We start from the raw sequence: 24,703 nt of genomic DNA, 5'->3' as shown, positions 1-24,703 counted from the left end.
TAAAAACTTTGCACTGATATTATCAAGACTGCTTTTATTACATTACAGATGCCTGTTTCCGTTCGATTCCGTTAAATACCAATTCCTCAGAGCAATTGGTATTTTGCGGAACGGAACGGAAATCAGATTCAATTTGATCACTGTTTCTAATCATCTTCGGAAGGCCCCTTTTTTAATTTATAATTACCAATGGAAGTAGAAAGACCTTTTGTCTAACCTGTCTTTGTGTTATTTTTTATACGTCCGTCAATTTTGACGGGATGTATTATGGTATACAAATGTCCAGTGTCCGTCCGTCCGTCCGTCCGTCTGTCCGTCTGTCCGGTGTAAACATGTCGCACCGTAACTTGGGAACGACTTATCCAAATTTCATTAAACTTAACATAGTTGTTTCTTATGATGGTAAAATGATCTGTATACTTTTTTGTGAAAATAAGATTACAACTTTTTGAGTTACAGCACTTTGTAACTAAAACAGGGTTTTTTTTTCACATGTCGCACCGTATCTCAAAAACGATTCTTGATTATGGCTTAAAACTTTAAATACTTCTTAGTTATATTAATCTTAATATCTGTATACTTTTTGGTGATGATTCAAAATTTCATTTTTGAGTTATTGAGTATTTTGTTAAAAAAAAAGGGGGGGTTTACATGTCGCACCATATCTCAAAAACGATTTATGATTATTGCTTAAAACTTTACACACTTCTTTGTTATATTAATCTAAAGATCTGTATACTTTTTGGTGATGATTCATTTTTACATTTTCGAGTTATTGAGTTTTTTGTAAAAAAAGAGGTTTTTTTCACATGTTGCGCTGTATCTCTATTGCTTAAAACTTAACAGGCTTCGTCGAGTTTCCAAATACATCTTGTACAATCTTCCTATTGAGCGGGAATAAGGAATGAGTCAGGATATACTAAGCATGACATCCTGTACAACCCTGTGTTATTCAAAAAAGATTTATGTTTTTTCACAAGACGACGGGCGTATCATGCGCTCATGGCGCAGCTGTTTATTTAAATATTGATCAAGTCGAAATGCTATCTAAAACACATACCACTCATGCAAAAAGAGGTGTCAGACAATTTTTTTTATCATACTGCTTTAATTACATTAAAGATGTCTGTTTCCGTTTTTTCCGTTAAATACCAATTCCTTAGAGCAATTGGTACTTTGCGGAACGGAACGGAACGGAAAAATAAATTAAAAAGTTTACATCAGATTCAACTTGATCACTGTCTCTAATCATCGTCGGAACGGGCTGTTGAAGGCCTCTTTTTTAAAATATAATTACCGATGGAAGGAGAAAGACTTTTTGTGTAACCTGCCTTTGTGTTAAATTTTTTATTATTGATCAAGTCGAAAATGCTATCTAAAACACATACCACTCATGCAAAAAGAGGTCTCAGACAATTTTTTTTATCATACTGCTTTAATTACATTAAAGATGTCTGTTTCCGTTTTTTCCGTTAAATACCAATTCCTCAGAGCAATTTGTACTTTGCGGAACGGAACGGAACGGAAAAATAAATTAAAAAGTTTACATCAGATTCAACTGGATCACTGTCTCTAATCATCGTCGGAACGGGCTATTGAAGGCCTCTTTTTTAAAATATAATTACCGATGGAAGGAGAAAGACTTTTTGTGTAACCTGCCTTTTTGTTAAATTTTTATACGACCGCAAATTTTGAAAAAATTTTCGTCGTATATTGCTATCACGTTGGCGTCTGCGTCGTCGTCGTCGTCGTCGTCGTCGTCGTCCGGCGTCCGAATACTTTTAGTTTTCGCACTCTAACTGTAGTAAAAGTGAATAGAAATCTATGAAATTTTAACACAAGGTTTATGACCATAAAAGGAAGGTTGGTATTGATTTTGGGAGTTTTGGTCACAACATTTTAGGAATTAGGGGCCAAAAAGGGCCCAAATAAGCATTTTCTTGGTTTTCGCACCATAACTTTAGTTTAAGTTAATAGAAATCTATGAAATTTTGACACAAGGTTTATGACCACAAAAGAAAGATTGGGATTGATTTTGGGAGTTTTGGTTTCAATAGTTTAGGAATAAGGGGCAAATAAAGGGCCCAAATAAGCATTTTTCTTGGTTTTTGCACAATAACCTTAGGTTAAGTAAATAGAAATCTATGAAATTTAAACACAATGTTTATGACCACAAAAGGAAGGTTGGTATTGATTTTGGGAGTTTAGGACCCAACAGTTTAGGAATTAGGGGCCAAAAAGGGACCCAAATAAGCATTTTTCTTGGTTTTCGCACCATAACGTTAGTATAAGTAAATACAAATCTATGAAATTTAAACACAAGGCTTATGACCATAAAAGGAAGGTTGATATTGATTTTGGGAGTTTTGGTCCCAACAGTTTAGGAAAAAGGGGCCCAAAGGGTCCAAAATTAAACTTTGTTTGATTTCATCAAAATTGAATAATTGGGGTTCTTTGATATGCCGAATCTAACTGTATATGTAGATTCTCAACTTTTGGTCCCGTTTTCAAATTGGTCTACATTAAGGTCCAAAGGGTCCAAAATTAAACTTAGTTTGATTTTGACAAAAAATGAATCGGTTGGGTTCTTTGATATGTTGAATCTAAAAATGTACTTAGATTGTTGATTATTGAAGTTTTTTTGGTCCAGTTTTCAAATTGGTCTACATTAAGGTCCAAAGGGTCCAAAATTAAACTTTGTTTGATTTCATCAAAAATTGAATCCTTGGGGTTCTTTGATATGCCAAATCTAACTGTGTATGTAGATTCTTCATTTTTGGTCCTGTTTTCAAATTTCAAATTCTACATTAAAGTCCAAAGGGTCCAAAATTAAACTAAGTTTGATTTTAACAAAAATTGAATTCTTGGGCCTCTTTGATATGCTGAATCTAAACATGTACTTAGATTTTTGATTATGGGCCCAGTTTTCAAGTTGGTCCAAATCAGGATCTAAAATTATTATATTAAGTATTGTGCAATAGCAAGTCTTTTCAATTGCACAGTATTGTGCAATGGCAAGAAATATCTGATTGCACAATATTGTGAAATAGCAAATTTTTTTTTAATTAGAGTTATCTTTCTTTGTCCAGAATAGTAAGCAAGAAATATCCTATTTGTGCAATAGCAAGAATTTTTTTTAATTGGAGTTATCTTTCTTTGTCCAGAATCAACTTAAATCTTTGTTATATACAATATACAATGTATATACACTTTTTACTACCAACTGATAAATTTAAATAATCTTTACCATTCAGTGATAACAAGCAGTTTTTTTTACATCTTAATATTTTATGATGTATTTAAATGAGTAGTTATTGTTGCAAACTCCATTAGAAATTTGAATTGATATCAGTTTTGAAAAAGGGAAACGGGGATGTGAAAAAAAGGGGGGGGGGGTTAAATTTTTCTCATTTCAGATTTCATAAATAAAAAGAAAATTTCTTCAAACATTTTTTTGAGAGGATTAATATTCAACAGCATAGTGATTTGCTCAAAGGCAAAAAAAACCTTTTAAGTTCATTAGACCACATTCATTCTGTGTCAGAAACCTATGCTGTGTCAACTATTTAATTTTAGATTTAAAAAGTTTGAAGAAGAAATCTTTAATTGATTTGTAAAATCTTGGCATTTGTTTTGTGTAAAAAAAAACCATGTAATGTCAAAAATTTGATCACAATCCAAATTCAGAGCTGTATCATGCTTGAATGTTTTGTCCATACTTGCCCCAACTGTTCAGGGTTCGACCTCTGCGGTCGTATAAAGCTGCGCCCTGCGGAGCACCTGGTTTATTATTGATCAAGTCGAAAATGCTATCTAAAACACATACCACTCATGCAAAAAGAGGTGTCAGACAATTTTTTTTATCATACTGCTTTAATTACATTAAAGATGTCTGTTTCCGTTTTTTCCGTTAAATACCAATTCCTCTGAGCAATTGGTACTTTGCGGAACGGAACGGAACGGAACGGAAAAATAAATTAAAAAGTTTACATCAGATTCAACTGGATCACTGTCTCTAATCATCGTCGGAACGGGCTGTTGAAGGCCTCTTTTTTAAAATATAATTACCGATGGAAGGAGAAAGACTTTTTGTGTAACCTGCCTTTGTGTTAAATTTTTTATTATTGATCAAGTCGAAAATGCTATCTAAAACACATACCACTCATGCAAAAAGAGGTGTCAGACAATTTTTTTTTTATCATACTGCTTTAATTACATTAAAGATGTCTGTTTCCGTTTTTTTCCGTTAAATACCAATTCCTCAGAGCAATTGGTACTTTGCGGAACGGAAAAATAAATTAAAAAGTTTAAATCAGATTCAACTGGATCACTGTCTCTAATCATCGTCTGAACGGGCTGTTGAAGGCCCCTTTTTTAAAATATAATTACCGATGGAAGGAGAAAGAATTTTTGTGTAACCTGCCTTTGTGTTAAATTTTTTATTATTGATCAAGTCGAAAATGCTATCTTAAACACATACCACTCATGCAAAAAGAGGTGTCAGACAATTTTTTTTATCATACTGCTTTAATTACATTAAAGATGTCTGTTTCCGTTTTTTCCGTTAAATACCAATTCCTCAGAGCAATTGGTACTTTGCGGAACGGAACGGAACGGAAAAATAAATTAAAAAGTTTAAATCAGATTCATTTTGATCACTGTCTCTAATCAAGGACGACGTGAGGTCAGTCTAGATATCATAATGCATGACTTGCAAATGCGTTAATTTCATGATAATTTATCAGGACAATCCGACATATTCATCTACAGAATATTTCCCGATGTTATACATTATTACACATTTCACCTCTGAAGATGAGATTAAGTATACATTTGTGTTATTTGTATATGGAAAACCGTAAAACACAGAAATTCTAAAGTTTGTTTTGTTTTAAAGATTTTTCGAAATTTTGACAAATGCCCCCTTTGGATACCTTAAATGAAATTCCGTTCCGTTCCGTTCCGTTCCGTTCCGTAAAGTACCAATAGCCATTGTCCTTTAATGACAATTTTTCACAATTTGTTCATCATATTTGCTAACTTTAAAAAATCTTCTCCTCTAAAACTACTAAACCAAATTCAACCAAACTTCAACTGAATGATCAGTAGGGTGTATAAAATAAAGTTTGTGCTTTATTTTTTATTTCGTCAAAAAACATGGCCGTCATGGCTAAAAATAGAACACAGGGTAAAATGCAGTTTTTGGCTTATATCTCAAAAACTCCAGCATTTAGAGCAAATAAGACAAGAAGTTAAAGTATTTATTAGGTCAAGGTCTACCTGTCCTGAAATTTTCAGCCGAATTGGGTTACTGGTTTTTCAGGTATAATGCCCCTGAATTGATGATTTTAAAGAAATTTTGCAGTTTTTGGTTATTATCTTGAATATTATTATAGATACAGATAAACTGTTAATAGCAAAAATGTTAAGCAAAGTAAGATCTACAAATAAGTCAATATGACCAAAATTGTCAATTGACCCCTTAAGGAGTTATTGCCCTTTAAAGACTTTTTTCACAATTTGTTCATCATGTTGACTTACTTTAAAAAATCTTCTCCTTTGAAACTGCTGTATCAATTTCAGCCAAACTTAGGCTAAATGAGTTTCAGAGTATTTAGTATAAATTTTATATTTCATTTCCTTGTATGTCAGAAACATAGCTCCTATGGCTAAAATAGAACATACATGTAGGAGAAAATGATTTTTTTTTTGCTTTTGAAGAAAACAGGACGATTCAAAGAACATTTAAATAAATTGAAAAGCCAAAATAATCATTGATGAGAGATTTAACCAAAAAAATTAAGGTGAGCGATTCAGGCTCTTGAAAGCCTCTTGTTTCTTAAATGTACCATATAACAAAGGGGAGGCTGGGATTAAGTTTTGGGTTAATTGCCCAAAATATGTAGGAATAAGGGGCCAAAAAGGGCCAAAAAGAAGCATGTTTCTAGTTTCCAAACAATCATGACAATAACTTGTGTTTCAGTGTATGGTTCTCTCTGAAATTGTACTGCAAGGTTCAATACTGCAATGGAAATCATGGGATTGAGTTTAAGGGTTATTGCTCCAAGGGGGTTTCAAAAAGTTGGGGGGGGGGGGATTTTTTGTTTACCATTTTTTGAAGGGCTTCCTTTTTTTCAACATTTTTCAAATTTCGAATTTTGAAAAGTTCAAGAAGAAATCTTCAGTTGCACAGTATTGTGCAATAGATTTGTTAGATCTTTGACCACATTAATTTTGTGACAAAAACCTATATTATGTCAAAAATTTGATCACAATCCAAATTCAGACAGAATCAAGCTTGAATATTGTGACCAAATTTGCCCCAATTGTTCAGGGTTCAACCACTGGGGTCGTATAAAGCTGCGCCCTGCCGAGCAACTGGTTCTTGGTTTTCTCACCATAACTTTAGTATAAGTAAATACAAATCATGAAATTTAAACACAAGGTTTATGACCATAAAAGGAAGGTTGGGATTGATTTTGGGATTTTTGGTTCCAACAGTTTAGTAATAAGGGGCCCAAAGGGTCAAAAATTAAACTTTGTTTGATTTCATCAAAAATTGAATAATTGGGGTTCTTTGATATGCCGAAACTAACTGTGTATGTAGATTCTTAATTTTTGGTCCCGTTTTAAAATTGGTCTACATTAAGGTCCAAAGGGTCCAAAATTAAAGTTAGTTTGATTTTAACAAAACCTGAATCCTTGGGGTTCTTTGATATGCTGAATCTAAAAATGTACTTAGATTTTAAACAATTAAAACAATCTTTACCATTCAGTGATAACAAACACTTTTTTTACATTTTAATATTTTATGATGCATTTAAATGAGTAGTTAATGTTGCAAACTCCATTAGAAATTTGAATTGAGATCAGTTTTGGAATAAGGGAAATGGGGGGGGGGGGGGCGTTCAATTTTTCTCATTTCAGATTTCATAAATAAAAAGAAAATTTCTTCAAACATTTTTTTGAGAGGATTAATATTCAACAGCATAGTGAATTGCTCAAAGGCAAAAAAAAAAATTTAAGTTCATTAGACCACATTCATTCTGTGTCAGAAACCTATGCTGTGTAAACTATTTAATCACAATCCAAATTTAGAGCTGAATCCAGCTTGAATGTTGTGTCCATACTTGCCCCAACCGTTCAGGGTTCAACATCTGCGGTCGTATAAAGCTGCGCCCTGCAGAGCATCTGGTTTACACTTACTTTTCTATATGTTTTAATGTTTTAATTTACTACAAAACAGGACATCGTTCTCAAAGATGCAGTAGAAAAATATATAGGTGGCGCTGTTTGTGGGCGTAAACATTTTACGTACAGGTACTTTTTGTGTCGATAGATTGACCTTTATCTGTCAGATTCAGGCGTTTGCCTTTCAACTGGGGTAATTATGATATTATTCATTAACCTGTTTAATTTAACATAATTTCAGGCAGAGTTCCAGTTCCAGATGCAAGATTTGATTATCTCTGTGAACATTATAAACCAGCCAGGTAATTTCTGATTCTGCTATGAATTTTTATTAGCTCACCTGACCTGAAAGGTCAAGTGAGCTTTTCTCATCACTTGGGGTCCGTCGTCCAGCGTCTGTAAACTTTTACAAAAATCTTCTCCTCTGAAACTACTGGGCCAAATTTAACCAAACTTTGCCGCAATCATCATTGGGATATCTAGTTAAAAAATGTGGATTTTGGCTTATAGCTCTGAAACCAAAGCATTTAGAGCAAATCTGACATGGGGCAAAATTGTTTATCATGTCACGATCTATCTGCTGTAAAATTTTCAGATGAATTGGACAACCTGTTGCTGGGTTGCTGCCCCTGAATTAGTAATTTTTAAGGAAATTTTGCAGATTTTGGTTATTATCTTGAATATTTTTATAGATAGAGATAAACTGAAACAGCAATAATGTTCAGCAAAATAAGATCTACAATTAAGTTTGCATTACCAAAATTGTCAATTGACCCCTTAAGGAGTTATTGGCTCCTTATAGTTAATTTTTAACAATTTTCATTAATTTTTGTAAATTTTTCGCAAATATTTTCCACTAATTACTGGGTCAAGTGCATTATAGATAGAGATAATTGTAGTAAAAAGAATGTTCAGTAAAGTAAGATCTACTAACACATCACCATCACCAAAACACAATTTTGTCATGAATCTGTCATCTGTGTCTGGACATTGTTTGATATGCACATAGACCAAGGTGAGCGACACAGGCTCTAGATCTTGAGAGCCTCTAGTTGTATTCAGTATGCCAACTGATGAAAGCTTATGAAGAAACCCCAGGCCTTTAAAAACTTGTGTTAAGTCTTCCCTGCTGTGAACTTCCAACAGAAGTCAACTCTTCTGTGATGCTGAATCTCTTTAACAAGTCCCTCTGCACTGAAACAGCATGTAAGAATAACCAGTCAAGATTCTCAGTCCTGTTAAGAATAGTGTATAATAACATTCAGTCCCATAGTTGCCATCAGAAAAAAAAGGACTCTAGTACCGGTAAATTGTTAGACAGAGGAGATGATCATTTTAAAGTTAAAGAATGATGACCACAGATGACGGAAGACGATGGACACCGCGTAATGGCAAAAGGTCACACTGGCCTCTCATGGATGATCATTAATCACTGTATCATCTACAAAAATTCCACATAATAAGAATAAGATTTGCAAGTAAGCTAATATGACGAATTGCAATAAAAGTAAAAAAAAAACCATATTTTTACTACATGATTCTGACCCTTAGGACCTCTTGTATGAAATCTCCTTTGGTAAATACGCACAATAGTGTAAAACTGATTGAAGTGTTATTGTTAACGATATCATGTAAAGCTAATTGCTTAGATATTTATTATTATTAGCATGTATTGATATTTTGAGATGGATGTGTTTGATCCTAAGGTGTTCTTTTCATATCTTTTAAACACTAACTTTTTGTATTACAGCAAGGTTCCAGCATTTCTAAATGTTACAGACATTGCTGGACTTGTGAAAGGGGCACATGAAGGGAAAGGATTAGGAAATGCCTTTTTGTCAAATATTAATGCCTGTGATGCAATATTCCATGTCATCAGTAAGTATACATCTTTAAACCAATATCATACCTAGAAAGATATACCAGAAATGTAATGCATGAAATAAAGGTAGTGGTTCCGATGATCGGAATAAGTCGGAAATCAGTTGGTTGGGCCTGGCGATGTCGATAATCGATTGGGATTTTTTTCAATCGTTTGTTGTTATAGTGTCCGGAATTTAGCGTATAAACTTCTGGTCCGTTTCCAGTTTGCATTTTATATGCGCAGTCAAACAAATTGTAACGAAAAATTTCAGTTGATGACAATAGCATTGTCAAACATCCTATAATTAAAGACACAACCAATTTATTTATTTCTAGACGTGGTAAAAGCATTGACTATATATACAGATTGATCGAATGGTATTTTTAAAAAACAATAACTTTGGTTTTAAATACTTTCTTTCTATTCCAGTACTTGTTACTTGAGAGCGTACATGAAATCATTCTGATTTTAGACAAAATAATTTCTTTGCTACATATAATGTGTTGCAAATTGCCTTTTATTAATGACTTTTCAGTTTGTTGCGTCAAAAACATCATATTCCTTTCCATATTGCTTGTCAAACATCGTTTTATTTTTTGTAAATTTTCCCGATTGTACGCCATTGAAGTAAATATGAATCACGGATCAGAAACGGATCAACTATGTAGTAATTCCACATTCTTGCAATTTTAAGTACAGACCTCGCGAATGACACAATTGACAGAAGAATAATGATCACAAAAATGAAAAAAAAGCATTCTACACAAATTAACAGCATTGGTTGGATCCCTTAATTTACTGTATAGATTGTTTTGTTTTTGTTTTTATTTTTATTATTCTTAATTTTAAATTGCTTAAACTAAATACTCTATATCTAAGAAATGTTTACACAGCTATGTTATTGAAATTATGATGTGAGTAACACCATTGAAATTTAGAAATTTGAGTGTCAATGCTGGTAATCAATGTTCAATCTTAATCTGGATTCTAATCAATTCACTGTTTAAATTGTTAAATTGAATATGAAAATGAAACAAAAGATCAAATATGGACATACACAAATGAGATCTGCAATGATATGGAGTATACACATTATGCATGTACAATGTGACTCAATGCATGATTTCATTTAAAAAAAGGGCATGGTATAATGATGCGATTATAACAGATAGTCGGTTGGTTGCTGTCAACTGATAGTAATAGATAATCGATTGGTAATTTCAACTGATTATTCAACACTAAATAAAGGTAATTTTCTGTCAAAAGGGTAAACTTGAAATTTGTTTGTTTTTCGTAATATATTTCCAATAATTGAAAGTTATGCAACAAAAACTGAGCGGTCAAGTCTTCATGTGTTAGGAATGTGTACATTCAACAAATCTCTTACTTGATAGCACAGTAACTGGATTCCTGAATACACCCTAGTATGGTTGGTTCCTGTGGTAACACCTTAGATATAAGGGTTAGATTTATATATAGGATTTTGGTCTGTGAAATTGTGGTTTTGTAGCTATCTGTATTAACTATCTGTATTGATGTTAATAAGAATAAAAGACTGTTAAATAAAATTTTATGATACTTTTAATATGCATTCAATATCAACAATACTATTAGTTAAATCATGTGTTAGTGACCCAATACAAAATAAATGGGGTCAGTAATTTCCATATTGGGTGAGAGTTTGCTCAAACCCCATATGGAAGTTACTGACCCTGTGTATATCGTATTAGGTTACTAGCACGCTAAAGCTATGTAACAAATTTATCTTACCGACTATCTTTATCTGTTAAATTTAGACTACACTTCAGAGTTGCCGTCTGACATACCACGTCTTCTTTTTTAGCTCACCTTGCCCAAAGGCCAAGTGAGCTTTTCTCATCACTTGGCGTCAGGCGCCCGGCGTCGTCATCCATCGTCGTTAACTTTTACAAAAATCTTCTCCTCTGAAACTATTGGGCCAAATTAAACCAAACTTGGCCACAATCATTATTGGGGTATGTAGTTTAAAAAATGTGTGGCGTGACCCGGCCAACCAACCAAGATGGCCGCCATGGCTAAAAATAGAACATAGGGGTAAAATGCAGTTTTTAACTTATAACTCAAAAACCAAAGCATTTAGAGCAAATCTGACAGGGATAAAAGTGTTTATCAGGTCAAGATCTATCTGTCCTGAAATTTTCAGATGAATCAGACAACCTGTTGTTGGGTTGCTGCCCCTGAATTGGTAATTTTAAGGAAATTTTGCTGTTTTTGGTTATTATCTTGAATATTATTATAGATAGAGATAAACTGTAAACAGCAATAATGTTCAGCAAAGTAAGATTTACAAATAAGTCAGCATGACCAAAATGGTCAGTTGACCCCTGAAGGAGTTATTGCCCTTTATAGTCAATTCTTAACCATTTTTTCGTAAATCTTAGTAATCTTTTACAAAAATCTTCTTCTCTGAAACTACTGGGCCAAATTAAACTAAACTTGGCCACAGTCATCATTGGGGTAACTTGTTTAAAGGGATAATTCGCGATTTTTCACTTATCATCTTATTATGTTCATAATACCATAAAAAACATATTCACCAAGTTTTATTTTGATATGAAATCTAATAAAGAAGAAAATTGGGAATTATTAATTTTATTTCTTGAAGCTTCCTGACTTATGTGACGTAGTTTAAGTCTTTGATGCATGCCGGGAGTGAAAATATCTCATTTAAGTCTTGTTCGTTAACAATCTAATTACGCGATTTAAAGCGCATCGACGACTTTTGGTGTAGCTATTAACCAACGAAAAATAAGTGATAGCCATGCAACTTTTAAAATTAGATCGTGTGGATATTTTAAACCGAATTTTAATAATAAAATTAATTCATACATAGAACATTTTTATGATTTGTTTTGTACAAATACTTTAAACAAACATATGAAATTGACATGATCAATAGTGTATTAAAAATACATGTTTGTATTCTGACGTTTTTGCTTCATTACAGCAAACATTTTCACTTGCTTGTACGGTGGAAATAAAATGTGTATTGTTTTGTGACACCTAAAGAATGTTGAATGCGTAGGTTAACTCAAGGTAATTAAAAGATTAGCATTATGTAATTCTAATCCTTTGATCCTCATTCAGTGAAATCTAGGCGTCACGGTTCACTGGCATTCAGGTGTGAACAACATAATTGTAAACGGGACTCCGACAAAATTTCAGACACATGAATGTAAAAAAAAAAAATTAAAATTAATTAACGGGAATAATAAGATCGCACAATAACTGGATATAGCTGTTGTATATTTTTATATTTTGCATAAGATCACTTTTTAATGAATTATGACTTTTGATTACTTTAGTAACGATAAAACACTGAATTATTTTAATTGAAGAATTTATAAATAAAAATAGCCTTCTAAACACGAGTTTATGAACTAAAAATTGTACTATTTCAAATAAGGATCGGCAGCCTTAAATATTTCAAACAGATCATTAACAATTGCAATTATATATTTTAGTCCATCCAAAGTGATCTTTAATTACCTATTTAGAAATTAATGTGCTCATCAAAATATTTTAAATCTGACAACACATGAAGACTTCAGATATTTAAAAAGAAAAATGTTTAAAAAAATTGACAGGAAATTAAAGGATCTAATTGGAATGGAATCGACAAATTACGAACAGATATGCTTTTCAAGTGTGAAAAACATCAACAAAATTTATACATAATCGGGAATATGTCCTTCTTAAAATACTCTTCGTCTCACACCGGAACTATATATAATACTTTAGCTATTTGACCAACGATGTATAAAGAAAGACAACGAATTTAATGTCATCCTTCCCTATTTTTTAATGTAATTATAAGTCTGTTTCAACTGGCAAGAATACCACTAAAGCGGACAAGCAGTTTCTTTAAATTGCTGTCATTGAATATCTAGAGAAAAAATAAATCCCGAAATTGATTTGAAACTTTGATACTCTATAGTTTTCCCGGAAAATATTCACATCCCTCGGTATAAGTGTACTTCCAGTGGCGTATGCATTTTGGAACAATTGTGACGAAGACGAATTTCTTCCTTTTTTCGAGAACAATATAATTGAATTATAAATGTCCATAACTTCGATGAGCCAAATAAAGTTATATATCGACCTGTGTTTAAATCTCTTCTTCTTCTCCTTCTTCGTTTGGTATACAATAATCTATCGACATTTGATGATTACTTACTGTTGGCATACGTGGACTTTTCATTTTACAAAACTTTTACCCCAATTTACGCAAAATATATTTTTCTTTCTTATGTTCTATGTATAAATGTATATATTTTAATTTGCGCTATAGTTCCGTAACTTATAATCCAGGCGTATATACGAATGGTCGACTAGTGCGCTCCTTTTTTTAAATCAATATATTTCTGGTATGTTCCAATCTGTCCTTCACCATTGACAACGAGTATATATTACATTCAGTTACCAAATTTACTCTTGGATTTTTTTTTTTATTTCATCAGATCTGTTGTTTTTTTTTGGTATTATTTATATTTTTATAAATAATTTTCTTTTAACCAGAAATGTTATTCATAAACAAGCGTATATGTTTAGTAATGACTATATATTATATCACTTTCGGACACGCAAGATAGAGATGTATATTATACACCTAATAGTTCAAAATGGAAAGTTATAAGTTATCGGCCGTGTACACTTATCAATACACTAAGAAGTGAAACGATGCATGAATTTGCAAACTCGACAGGAAATCGCTTGAATACCTGGACGTGTCACCTCACACCCCCTACAATACCTTTGGGAGTAATACCTTTAGCCATGCGGGTGATCAGTGGAGGGAAGATCCTAATTTATTTGAATAAAGTTTATTACATAAAAGAATTATGAACTAATTAGATTGCCGAAAACAAATCAAGTTTCACGGAAGACTTATTTATGATTTGAAATTTTGACCTTTTCACTAATTCCTATATTATCAGTCTTAAAATAACAGATCATGGTTATTAAAAAAAAAAAGAAAATTTTCCGTATCAAGTTAACTAGTCGGATAAAACAACCGTACGATTGACGAGATATCGACACGCAATTACGACTACATCGGGTTACTGTAGTTCTGGTCCTTAGACATATCGCGACTGCAAATCGGACAAGGTGACAAAATGGCCGACCGGAGAGAATTGATACACTAAATTTAAAATCGATGGTGATCTCTTATCTAGCAGAATAAAACTTTAATACCTATGAATTTGACCATTTTTATACAGAATAAACATAATATCAATTTTTGATTTTTTTGCGAAGTTTCCCTTTAAAAAATGTGTGGCGTGACCTGGCCAATCAACCAAAATGGCTGCCACGGCTAATAATAGAACATAGGGGTAAAATGCAGTTTTTGGCTTATAACTCAAAAACCGAAGCATTAAGAGAAAATCTGACAGGGTTTAATTGTTTATCAGGTCAAGATCTATCTGCCCTGATGTTTTCACATGGATCGGACAACCCGTTGTTAGGTTACTGTCCTGAATTGGTAATTTTAAGGAAATTTTGCCGTTTTTATACGACCGCAAAATTTGAAAAATTTTTCGTCGTATATTGCTATCACGTTGGCGTCGGCGTCGGCGTCGTCGTCGTCGTCGTCGTCGTCCGAATACTTTTAGTTTTCGCAATCTAACTTTAGTAAAAGTGAATGGAAATCTATGAAATTTTAACACAAGGTTTATGACCACAAAAGGAAGGTTGGTATTGATTTTGGGAGTTTTGGTCCCAACATTTTAGGAATTAGGGGCCAAAAAGGGCCCAAATATACATTTTCTTGGTTTTCGCACTATAACTTTAGTTTAAGTGAATAGAAATCTATGAAATTTTGACACAAGGTTTATGACCACAAAAGGAAGGTTGGGATTGATTTTGGGGGTTTTGGTTCCAACAGTTTAGGAATTAAGGGCCAAAAAAGGGCCCAAATAAGCATTATTCTTGGTTTTCGCACAATAACTTTAGTATAAGTAAATAGAAATCAATGAAATTTTAGCACAAGGTTTATGACCACAAAAGGAAGGTTGGGATTGATTTTTGGAGTTGAGGTCACAACAGTTTATGAATTAGGGGCCAAAAAGGGGCCCAAATAAGCATTATTTTTGGTTTTTGCACCATAACTTTAGTATATATAAATATAGCCCGAGATTACTCTGACGTCCAACGGCTGTTTTGCCAGACAAGCTGGGGCCGTGGGACGTCAGAGCTCGTCCCATATCAAAAAGTGGATATTTGCCCACCCAAAATAGATGCGCTGCTTCGTCCCTTCTGGTACCGACTGAAGGCCTTGGAATTATATAAATCGGGCATCAATCTGTTCATTTTTCATTTATCTTTTCATTTATGTAAGTTTCACCTACCTGCCAACTTTTATTTTTCCATATTTTAACAGTTTTCACAGAGACCCATCGATTTCTGCATTTTGACTTTCACTTTCAAATGGACGTCAAGTTACGAGAGAGTTCATGTCCTCGAGACTCAAATATGCAAATTTTGTAGGAGATCGATGTTTAACATTTAGTAGCCAACCACGATTTTACACCTCCTTTACAGGAGATCGGTATTAAGCATTTAGTTCCGACCACGAGAACAATCGGAAGCTCTCGGACATTTAGATAACTTGCATCGTAAATGAACGAGGTGTTACATTATGGTCATTTGCATAAATCATCACGGTTTTCTCGTGGTCACGTGATTATCTTTGAGAATGAAAGTCAAAATGCAGAAATCGATGGGTCTCTGTGAAAACTGTTAAAATATGGAAAAATTAAAGTTGGCAGGTAGGTGAAACTTACATAAATGAAAAGATAAATGAAAAATGAACAGATTGATGCCCGATTTATATAATTCCAAGGCCGTCAGTCGGTACCAGAAGCGAAGAAGCAGCGCATCTATTTTGGGTGGGCAAATATCCACTTTTTGATATGGGGCGAGCTCTGACGTCCCACGGCCCCAGCTTGTCTGGCAAAACAGCCGTTGGACGTCAGAGTAATCTCGGACTAATATAAATAGAAATCTATGAAATTTAAACACAAGGTTTATGACCATAAAAGGAAGGTTGGGTTTGATTTTGGGAGTTTTGGTCCTAACAGTTTAGGAATACAGGGCCCAAAGGGTCCAAAATTGAACTTTGTGTGATTTCATCAAAAATTGAATAATTGGGGTTCTTTGATATGCCGAATCTAACTATGTATGTAGATTCTTAATTTTTGGTCCCGTTTTCAAATTGGTCTACATTAAGGTCCTAAGGGTCCAAAATTAAACTTAGTTTGATTTTAACAAAAATTGAATCCTTGGGGTTCTTTGATATGCTGAATTTAAAAATGTACTTAGATTTTTAATTATTGGCCTAGTTTTCAAGTTGGTCCAAATGGGGGTCCAAAATTAAACTTTGTTTGATTTCATCAAAAATTGAATAAATGGGTTCCATGATATGCCAAATATAACTGTGTATGTAGATTCTTAATGTTTGGTCCAGTTTTCAAATTGGTCTACATTAAGGTCCAAAGGGTCCAAAATTAAACTAAGTTTGATTTTAACAAAAATTATATTCTTGGGCTTATTTGATATGCTTTATCTAAATATGTACTTTGATTTTTGATTATTGGCCCAGTTTTCAAGTTGGTCCAAATCAGGATTCCATATCAAGTATTGTGCAATAGCAAGAAATTTTCAATTGCACAGTATTGCACAATAGCAAGAAATATCTAATTGCACAATATTGTGCAATAGCAATTCATTTTCAATTGGAGTTATCTTTCTTTGTATAGAATAGTAGTTGGTAATATATGTTGGAAATTTGCCAGACATGACTATGATGTCATTTTCTATTTTTATTTGCCAATAACTTTATGTAAATAACTTCATTGGAAATTTGCCAATATAAAATGTTGCTGATGAAGCTTTTTTTCCTTATCTTATCTAAAAAAATTTTAGATAATGTATGTTGGAAATTTTCCAGACATGACTATGATGTCATTTTCTATTTTTATTTGCCAATAACTTTATGTAAATAACTTCATTGGAAATTTGCCAATATAAAATGTTGCTGATGAAGTTTTTATACGACCGCAAAATTTGAAAAATTTTTCGTCGTATATTGCTATCACGTTGGCGTCGGCGTCGTCGTCGTCGTCCGGCGTCCGAATACTTTTAGTTTTCGCACTCTAACTTTAGTAAAAGTGAATGGAAATCTAAGAAATTTTAACACAAGGTTTATGACCACAAAAGGAAGGTTGGTATTGATTTTGGGAGTTTTGGTCCCAACATTTTAGGAATTAGGGGCCAAAAAGGGCCCAAATAAGCATTTTCTTGGTTTTCGCACTATAACTTTTGTTTAAGTTAATAGAAATCTATGAAATTTTGACACAAGGTTTATGACCACAAAAGAACGGTTGGGATTGATTTTGGGAGTTTAGGTTTCAACAGTTTAGGAATTAGGGGCCAAAAAAGGGCCCAAATAAGCATTATTCTTGGTTTTCGCACAATAACTTTAGTTTAAGTAAATAGAAATCAATGAAATTTAAACACAATGTTAATGACTACAAAAGGAAGGTTGGTATTGATTTTGGGAGTTTAGGTCCCAACAGTTTAGGAATTAGGGGCCAAAAAGGGACCCAAATTAGCATTTTTCTTGGTTTTTGCACCATAACGTTAGTATAAGTAAATAGAAATCTATGAAATTTAAACACAAGGTTTATGACCATAAAAGGAAGGTTGGTATTGATTTTGGGAGTTTTGGTCCCAACAGAATAAGGGGCCCAAAGGGTCCAAAATTAAACTTTGTTTGATTTCATCAAAATTGAATAATTGGGGTTCTTTGATATGCCGAATCTAACTGTCATGACTGTGTATGTAGATTCTTAACTTTTGGTCCCGTTTTCAAATTGGTCTACATTAAGGTCCAAAGGGTCCAAAATTAAACTTAGTTTGATTTTGACAAAAAATGAATCAGTTAGGTTCTTTGATATGCTGAATCTAAAAATGTACTTAGATTCTTGATTATTGGCCCAGTTTTCAAGTTGGTCCAAATCGGGGTCCAAAATTAAACTTTGTTTGATTTCATCAAAAATTGAATAAATGGGGTTCTTTGATATACCAAATCTAACTGTGTATGTAGATTCTTCATTTTTGGTCCTGTTTTCAAATTGGTCTACACTAAAGGGTCCAAAATTAAACTTAGTCTGATTTCAACAAAAATTGAAATCTTGGGGTTCTTTGATATGCTGAATCCAAAAATGTACTTAGATTTTTTATTATAGGCCCAGTTTTCAAGTTGGTCCAAATCAGGATCTAAAATTATTATATTAAGTGTTGTGCAATAGCAAGTCTTTTCAATTGCACAGTATTGCGCAATGGCAAGAAATATCTAATTGCACAATATTGTGAAATAGCAAATTTTTTTTTAATTAGAGTTATCTTTCTTTGTCCAGAATAGTAAGCAAGAAATATCTAATTGCAAAATATTGTGCGATAGCAAGATTTTTTTTTAATTGGAGTTATCTTTCTTTGTCCAGAATCAACTTAAATCTTTGTTATATACAATATACAATGTATATTCACTTTTTACTACCAACTGATAAATTATAATAAATAACATTCAGTGATAACAAGCAGTTTTTTTTTACATCTTAATATTTTATGATGTATTTAAATGAGTAGTTATTGTTGCAAACTCCATTAGAAATTTTAATTGAGATTAGTTTTGGAATAAGGGAAAGGGGGATGTGATTAAAAAAATTGGGTTCAATTTTTATACGACCGCAAATTTTGAAAAAATTTTCGTCGTATATTGCTATCACGTTGGCGTCTGCGTCGTCGTCGTCGTCGTCGTCGTCGTCGTCGTCGTCCGGCGTCCGAATACTTTTAGTTTTCGCACTCTAACTTTAGTAAAAGTGAATAGAAATCTATGAAATTTTAACACAAGGTTTATGACCATAAAAGGAAGGTTGGTATTGATTTTGGGAGTTTTGGTCCCAACATTTTAGGAATAAGGGGCCAAAAAGGGCCCAAATAAGCATTTTCTTGGTTTTCGCACCATAACTTTAGTTTAAGTTAATAGAAATCTATGAAATTTTGACACAAGGTTTATGACCACAAAAGAAAGATTGGGATTGATTTTGGGAGTTTTGGTTTCAATAGTTTAGGAATAAGGGGCCAATAAAGGGCCCAAATAAGCATTTTTCTTGGTTTTTGCACAATAACCTTAGGTTAAGTAAATGGAAATCTATGAAATTTAAACAAAATGTTTATGACCACAAAAGGAAGGTTGGTATTTATTTTGGGAGTTTAGGACCCAACAGATTAGGAATTAGGGGCCAAAAAGGGACCCAAATAAGCATTTTTCTTGGTTTTCGCACTATAATGTTAGTATAAGTAAATACAAATCTATGAAATTTAAACACAAGGCTTATGACCATAAAAGGAAGGTTGGTATTGATTTTGGGAGTTTTGGTCCCAACAGTTTAGGAAAAAGGGGCCCAAAGGGTCCAAAATTAAACTTTGTTTGATTTCATCAAAATTGAATAATTGGGGTTCTTTGATATGCCGAATCTAACTGTATATGTAGATTCTCAACTTTTGGTCCCGTTTTCAAATTGGTCTACATTAAGGTCCAAAGGGTCCAAAATTAAACTTAGTTTGATTTTGACAAAAAATGAATCGGTTGGGTTCTTTGATATGTTGAATCTAAAAATGTACTTAGATTGTTGATTATTGAAGTTTTTTTGGTCCAGTTTTCAAATTGGTCTACATTAAGGTCCAAAGGGTCCAAAATTAAACTTTGTTTGATTTCATCAAAAATTGAATCCTTGGGGTTCTTTGATATGCCAAATCTAACTGTGTATGTAGATTCTTCATTTTTGGTCCTGTTTTCAAATTTCAAATTCTACATTAAAGTCCAAAGGGTCCAAAATTAAACTAAGTTCGATTTTAACAAAAATTGAATTCTTGGGCCTCTTTGATATGCTGAATCTAAACATGTACTTAGATTTTTGATTATGGGCCCAGTTTTCAAGTTGGTCCAAATCAGGATCTAAAATTATTATATTAAGTATTGTGCAATAGCAAGTCTTTTCAATTGCACAGTATTGTGCAATGGCAAGAAATATCTAATTGCACAATATTGTGAAATAGCAAATTTTTTTTTAATTAGAGTTATCTTTCTTTGTCCAGAATAGTAAGCAAGAAATATCCTATTTGTGCAATAGCAAGAATTTTTTTTAATTGGAGTTATCTTTCTTTGTCCAGAATCAACTTAAATCTTTGTTATATACAATATACAATGTATATACACTTTTTACTACCAACTGATAAATTTAAATAATCTTTACCATTCAGTGATAACAAGCAGTTTTTTTACATCTTAATATTTTATGATGTATTTAAATGAGTAGTTATTGTTGCAAACTCCATTAGAAATTTGAATTGATATCAGTTTTGAAAAAGGGAAACGGGGATGTGAAAAAAAGGGGGGGGGGGTTAAATTTTTCTCATTTCAGATTTCATAAATAAAAAGAAAATTTCTTCAAACATTTTTTTGAGAGGATTAATATTCAACAGCATAGTGATTTGCTCAAAGGCAAAAAAAACCTTTTAAGTTCATTAGACCACATTCATTCTGTGTCAGAAACCTATGCTGTGTCAACTATTTAATTTTAGATTTAAAAAGTTTGAAGAAGAAATCTTTAATAGATTTGTAAAATCTTGGCATTTGTTTTGTGTAAAAAAAAACCATGTAATGTCAAAAATTTGATCACAATCCAAATTCAGAGCTGTATCATGCTTGAATGTTTTGTCCATACTTGCCCCAACTGTTCAGGGTTCGACCTCTGCGGTCGTATAAAGCTGCGCCCTGCGGAGCACCTGGTTCTCATTTGAAATTTCATAAATAAAAAAGAAAATTTCTTCAAACATTTTTATGCCCCACCTACGATAGTAGAGGGGCATTATGTTTTCTGGTCTGTGCGTCCGTCCGTCCGTCCGTCTGTCCGTTCATTCGTCCGTCCGTTCGTCTGTCCGTCTGTCCCGCTTCAGGTTAAAGTTTTTGGTCAAGGTAGTTTTTGATGAAGTTTAAGTCCAATCGACTTCAAACTTAGTACACATGTCCCCTATGATATGATCTTTCTAATTTTAATGCCAAATTAGAGTTTTTACCCCAATTTCACGGTCCACTGAACATGGAAAATGATAGTGCGAGTGGGGCATTCGTGTACTGAGGACACATTCTTGTTTTGAGAGGATTAATATTCAACAGCATAGTGAATTGCTCTAAGAGAAAACAAAAATTTTAAGTTCATTAGAACACATTCATTCTGTGTCAGAAACCTATGCTGTGTCAACTATTTAATCACAATCCAAATTTAGAGCTGAATCCAGCTTGAATGTTGTGTCCATACTTGCCCCAACCGTTCAGGGTTCAACCTCTGCGGTCGTATAAAGCTACGCCCTGCGGAGCATCTGGTTTTTATTGTTTTATACAATAAACAATGTATATTCACTTTTACTACCAACCAATCTTTACCATTCAGTGATAACAAGCACTTTATTTTACATTTTAATATTTTATGATGTATTTAAAAGAGTAGTTATTGTTGCAAACTCCATTAGAAATTTGAATTGATATCAGTTTTGGAAAAAGGGAAACAGGGATGTGAAAAAAGGGGGGGGGGGTTAAATTTTTCTCATTTCAGATTTCATAAATAAAAAGAAAATTTCTTCAAACATTTTTTTGAGAGGATTAATATTCAACAGCATAGTGAATTGCTCAAAGGCAAAAAAAAGACTTTTAAGTTCATTAGACCACATTCATTCTGTGTCAGAAACCTATGCTGTGTCAACTATTTAATTTTAGATTTAAATAAGAAGAAATCTTTAATTGATTTGTAAAATCTTGACATTTGTTTTGTGTAAAAAAAACCATGTAATGTCAAAAATTTGATCACAATCCAAATTCAGAGCTGTATCACGCTTGAATGTTTTGTCCATACTTGCCCCAACTGTTCAGGGTTCGACCTCTGCGGTCGTATAAAGCTGCGCCCTGCGGAGCACCTGGTTTGTTATTATCTTGAATATTATAGATAGAGATAAACTATATACAGCAATAACGTTCAGCAAAATAAGATCTACAAATAAGTTTACATGACCAAAATAGTCAATTGACCCCTTAAGGAGTTATTGCCCTTTATAGTTAATTTTTAACATTTTTCATAAATTTTTGTTAATTTTTAGAAAATATTTTCCACTGTAATTACTGGGCCAAGTTCATTATAGATAGAGATAATTGTAGCAACAAGAATGTTCAGTAAAGTAAGATCTACAAACACATCACTATCACCAAAACACAATTATGTCATGAATTTATCCGTGTCCATTGTTTAATATGCACAAGACCAAGGTGAGCGACACAGGCTCTTTAGAGCCTCTAGTTTTACATTTTAATATTTTATGATGTATTTAAATGAGTAGTTATTGTTGCAAACTTCATTAGGAATTTGAATTGAGATCAGTTTTGGAAAAAGGGAAAGGGGGATGTGAAAAAAAATGGGGGGTGGGGGGGGGGGTTGAATTTTTCTCATTTCAGATTTCATAAATAAAAAGAAAATTTCTTCAAACATTTTTTTGAGAGGATTAATATTCAACAGCATAGTGAATTGCTCAAAGGCAAAAAAAAAAAATTTAAGTTCATTAGACCACATTCATTCTGTGTCAGAAACCTATGCTGTGTCAACTATTTAATCACAATCCAAATTTAGAGCTGAATCCAGCTTAAATGTTGTGTCCATACTTGCCCAACTGTTCAGGGTTCAACCTCTGCGGTCGTATATAGCTGCGCCCTGCGGAGCATCTGGTTACAGTGTGTTGTACTACTTTTGGGACAAATTATATCAAAATTATAGAAAACTTCATCAGCTCTAACTCAAAATATGGACAATTTTATGTGAAGGGGGTCTTGAAATCTTTTGACAGCTTCCGAAATGCTAATTTTTGACCTTTTTCAACTGGACCAAATCACTACTTTACATTATAATTCATGAATCAAATTTCTTTACAGTGTAATTTTATCCCCCTTCTTGCTACTTGAGGCATAAAACATAAATAAATAAATTTGGAAGGGGTATAAAAAAAATTGACAAGTAACACACTGTCCACATTAGGGACTATATTCGTGGACAACGAAAATCAAGGGACGATAACTGTGTACTCGGACCTAAGACTCATTATAGGATAGAAAAAATTGACCAATCTTAATAAAACTTGGTATGACCTAAGCCTAATAAACTTTGAGACTGCTTACAAAGTTTCATGGCAATAGGACGGTATGATCAATTCTATATTCAACATTGCGTGTTAAAATTTGACGTTAAAATTGAAAAGTTTCAACTATCAACATTTGGGGCTTTAAAAATCAAAAGATTGCAAATAAACACTTTTTAAATGCTTTAATATATAATATATCATGTATGAAAAGCAATAGAATACTCATTTAATTTATCAGACCTAGCATAATTATTCAAAAGTCAAATTTATATGAGCCTGTGCCTAAAAATGGAGGTTTTCCAATGAAGGGGAGCCTTACATGAAGATGTAATATTTTCCAGCAATTTTAAATTTGTGAAGTTTTTTGGTTATAAATAATCCTCACATATGTATTTATTGTACTTTAAATGGAAAGAAAAATTACAAATAGCATATCATATTAGTTTAAAAGGGTCTTAGGCCAAGTAAGTCTGAAAATAGTTTAGGGTCAATTTAGGCCGTAGCACATATTTACATTTAAAAATGCATACTAAAGCTATAGGAAATAAAAATTTGTGTCTTATTCATCATTTCTATACTCAAGTTACATGATACAATAAATTTGAGCACAAAAGGACTCTTTAGTTCAACTTTTTGTGCAGACAGTATGGTTAAATGCAAAGATTTTTCAATTTTTTAGTGAAAAACTTGCATGCAATTTTAGCCCAAACAGGCTTATATTTGAACCACTTGCTATCCTACAGAAGAAAAGAGAGATATTATGTGAAATGAGACAGGTACAAAAGACACTATAAAGTGCTTTTTATACAAATTTAGTGAAATCTTCAATATGGACTTCAACTTTTATGTACCAAGCTCCTCACATTTAACTTGATCCAAACAGGGCGTTAGACCAGGGTAATTTATACAGCACATTTCAGTGGCGGATCCAGGGGGGGGGGTTCCGGGGGTGCGCACCCCCCCTTTATTTTTGCCGATCAATGCATTTGTATCGGGACATATGTTTTGCACCCCCCCTTTGCCCTGGGTTAGCACCCCCCCTTTCGAAAATTCCTGCATCCGCCCCTGCATTTTGCACACATTATCTGAGATAATCTTCTTTTCTGTAGATTCAGAGTTCACAAATGAGTTATACAACTGGATTAAAGCATAGAAACACAAATATTAACACATGAAAACCTGTCCGATAGCAAGTTAGAATGCCACTTATGCATCAAAATTGAAAAAGCTTTGAAATGCTCAATTTCCCCATGTAATGCCAAAATGGGAAATTTTTGCAGATTTCTATCAAATAAAAGTTTAAATCCTTTAGTTTTATGCTTTTTGACAAATTGACACCATTAAATCATTCAGGGAAGTTGC

At 33.0% G+C, this 24,703-nt stretch overlaps 1 protein-coding gene across 1 annotated transcript in view; it reads left to right on the top strand.

The window, feature by feature from the left end:
- LOC143059802 (obg-like ATPase 1) overlaps positions 1-24,703 on the top strand; it is a 69,302-nt gene that overhangs the window by 24,839 nt on the left and 19,760 nt on the right. The window contains exons 4-5 of the mRNA XM_076233365.1: positions 7,433-7,493; positions 8,942-9,069. Of these exons, the coding sequence (XP_076089480.1) occupies positions 7,433-7,493; positions 8,942-9,069 (189 nt within the window). The remainder of the gene's footprint in view (positions 1-7,432; positions 7,494-8,941; positions 9,070-24,703) is intronic.

Source organism: Mytilus galloprovincialis, chromosome 14 (assembly GCF_965363235.1).
Source record: "Mytilus galloprovincialis chromosome 14, xbMytGall1.hap1.1, whole genome shotgun sequence".
In the NCBI taxonomy this organism is placed as follows: Eukaryota; Metazoa; Mollusca; class Bivalvia; order Mytilida; family Mytilidae; genus Mytilus; species Mytilus galloprovincialis.
This window is presented reverse-complemented; position numbering and strand designations above follow the sequence as displayed.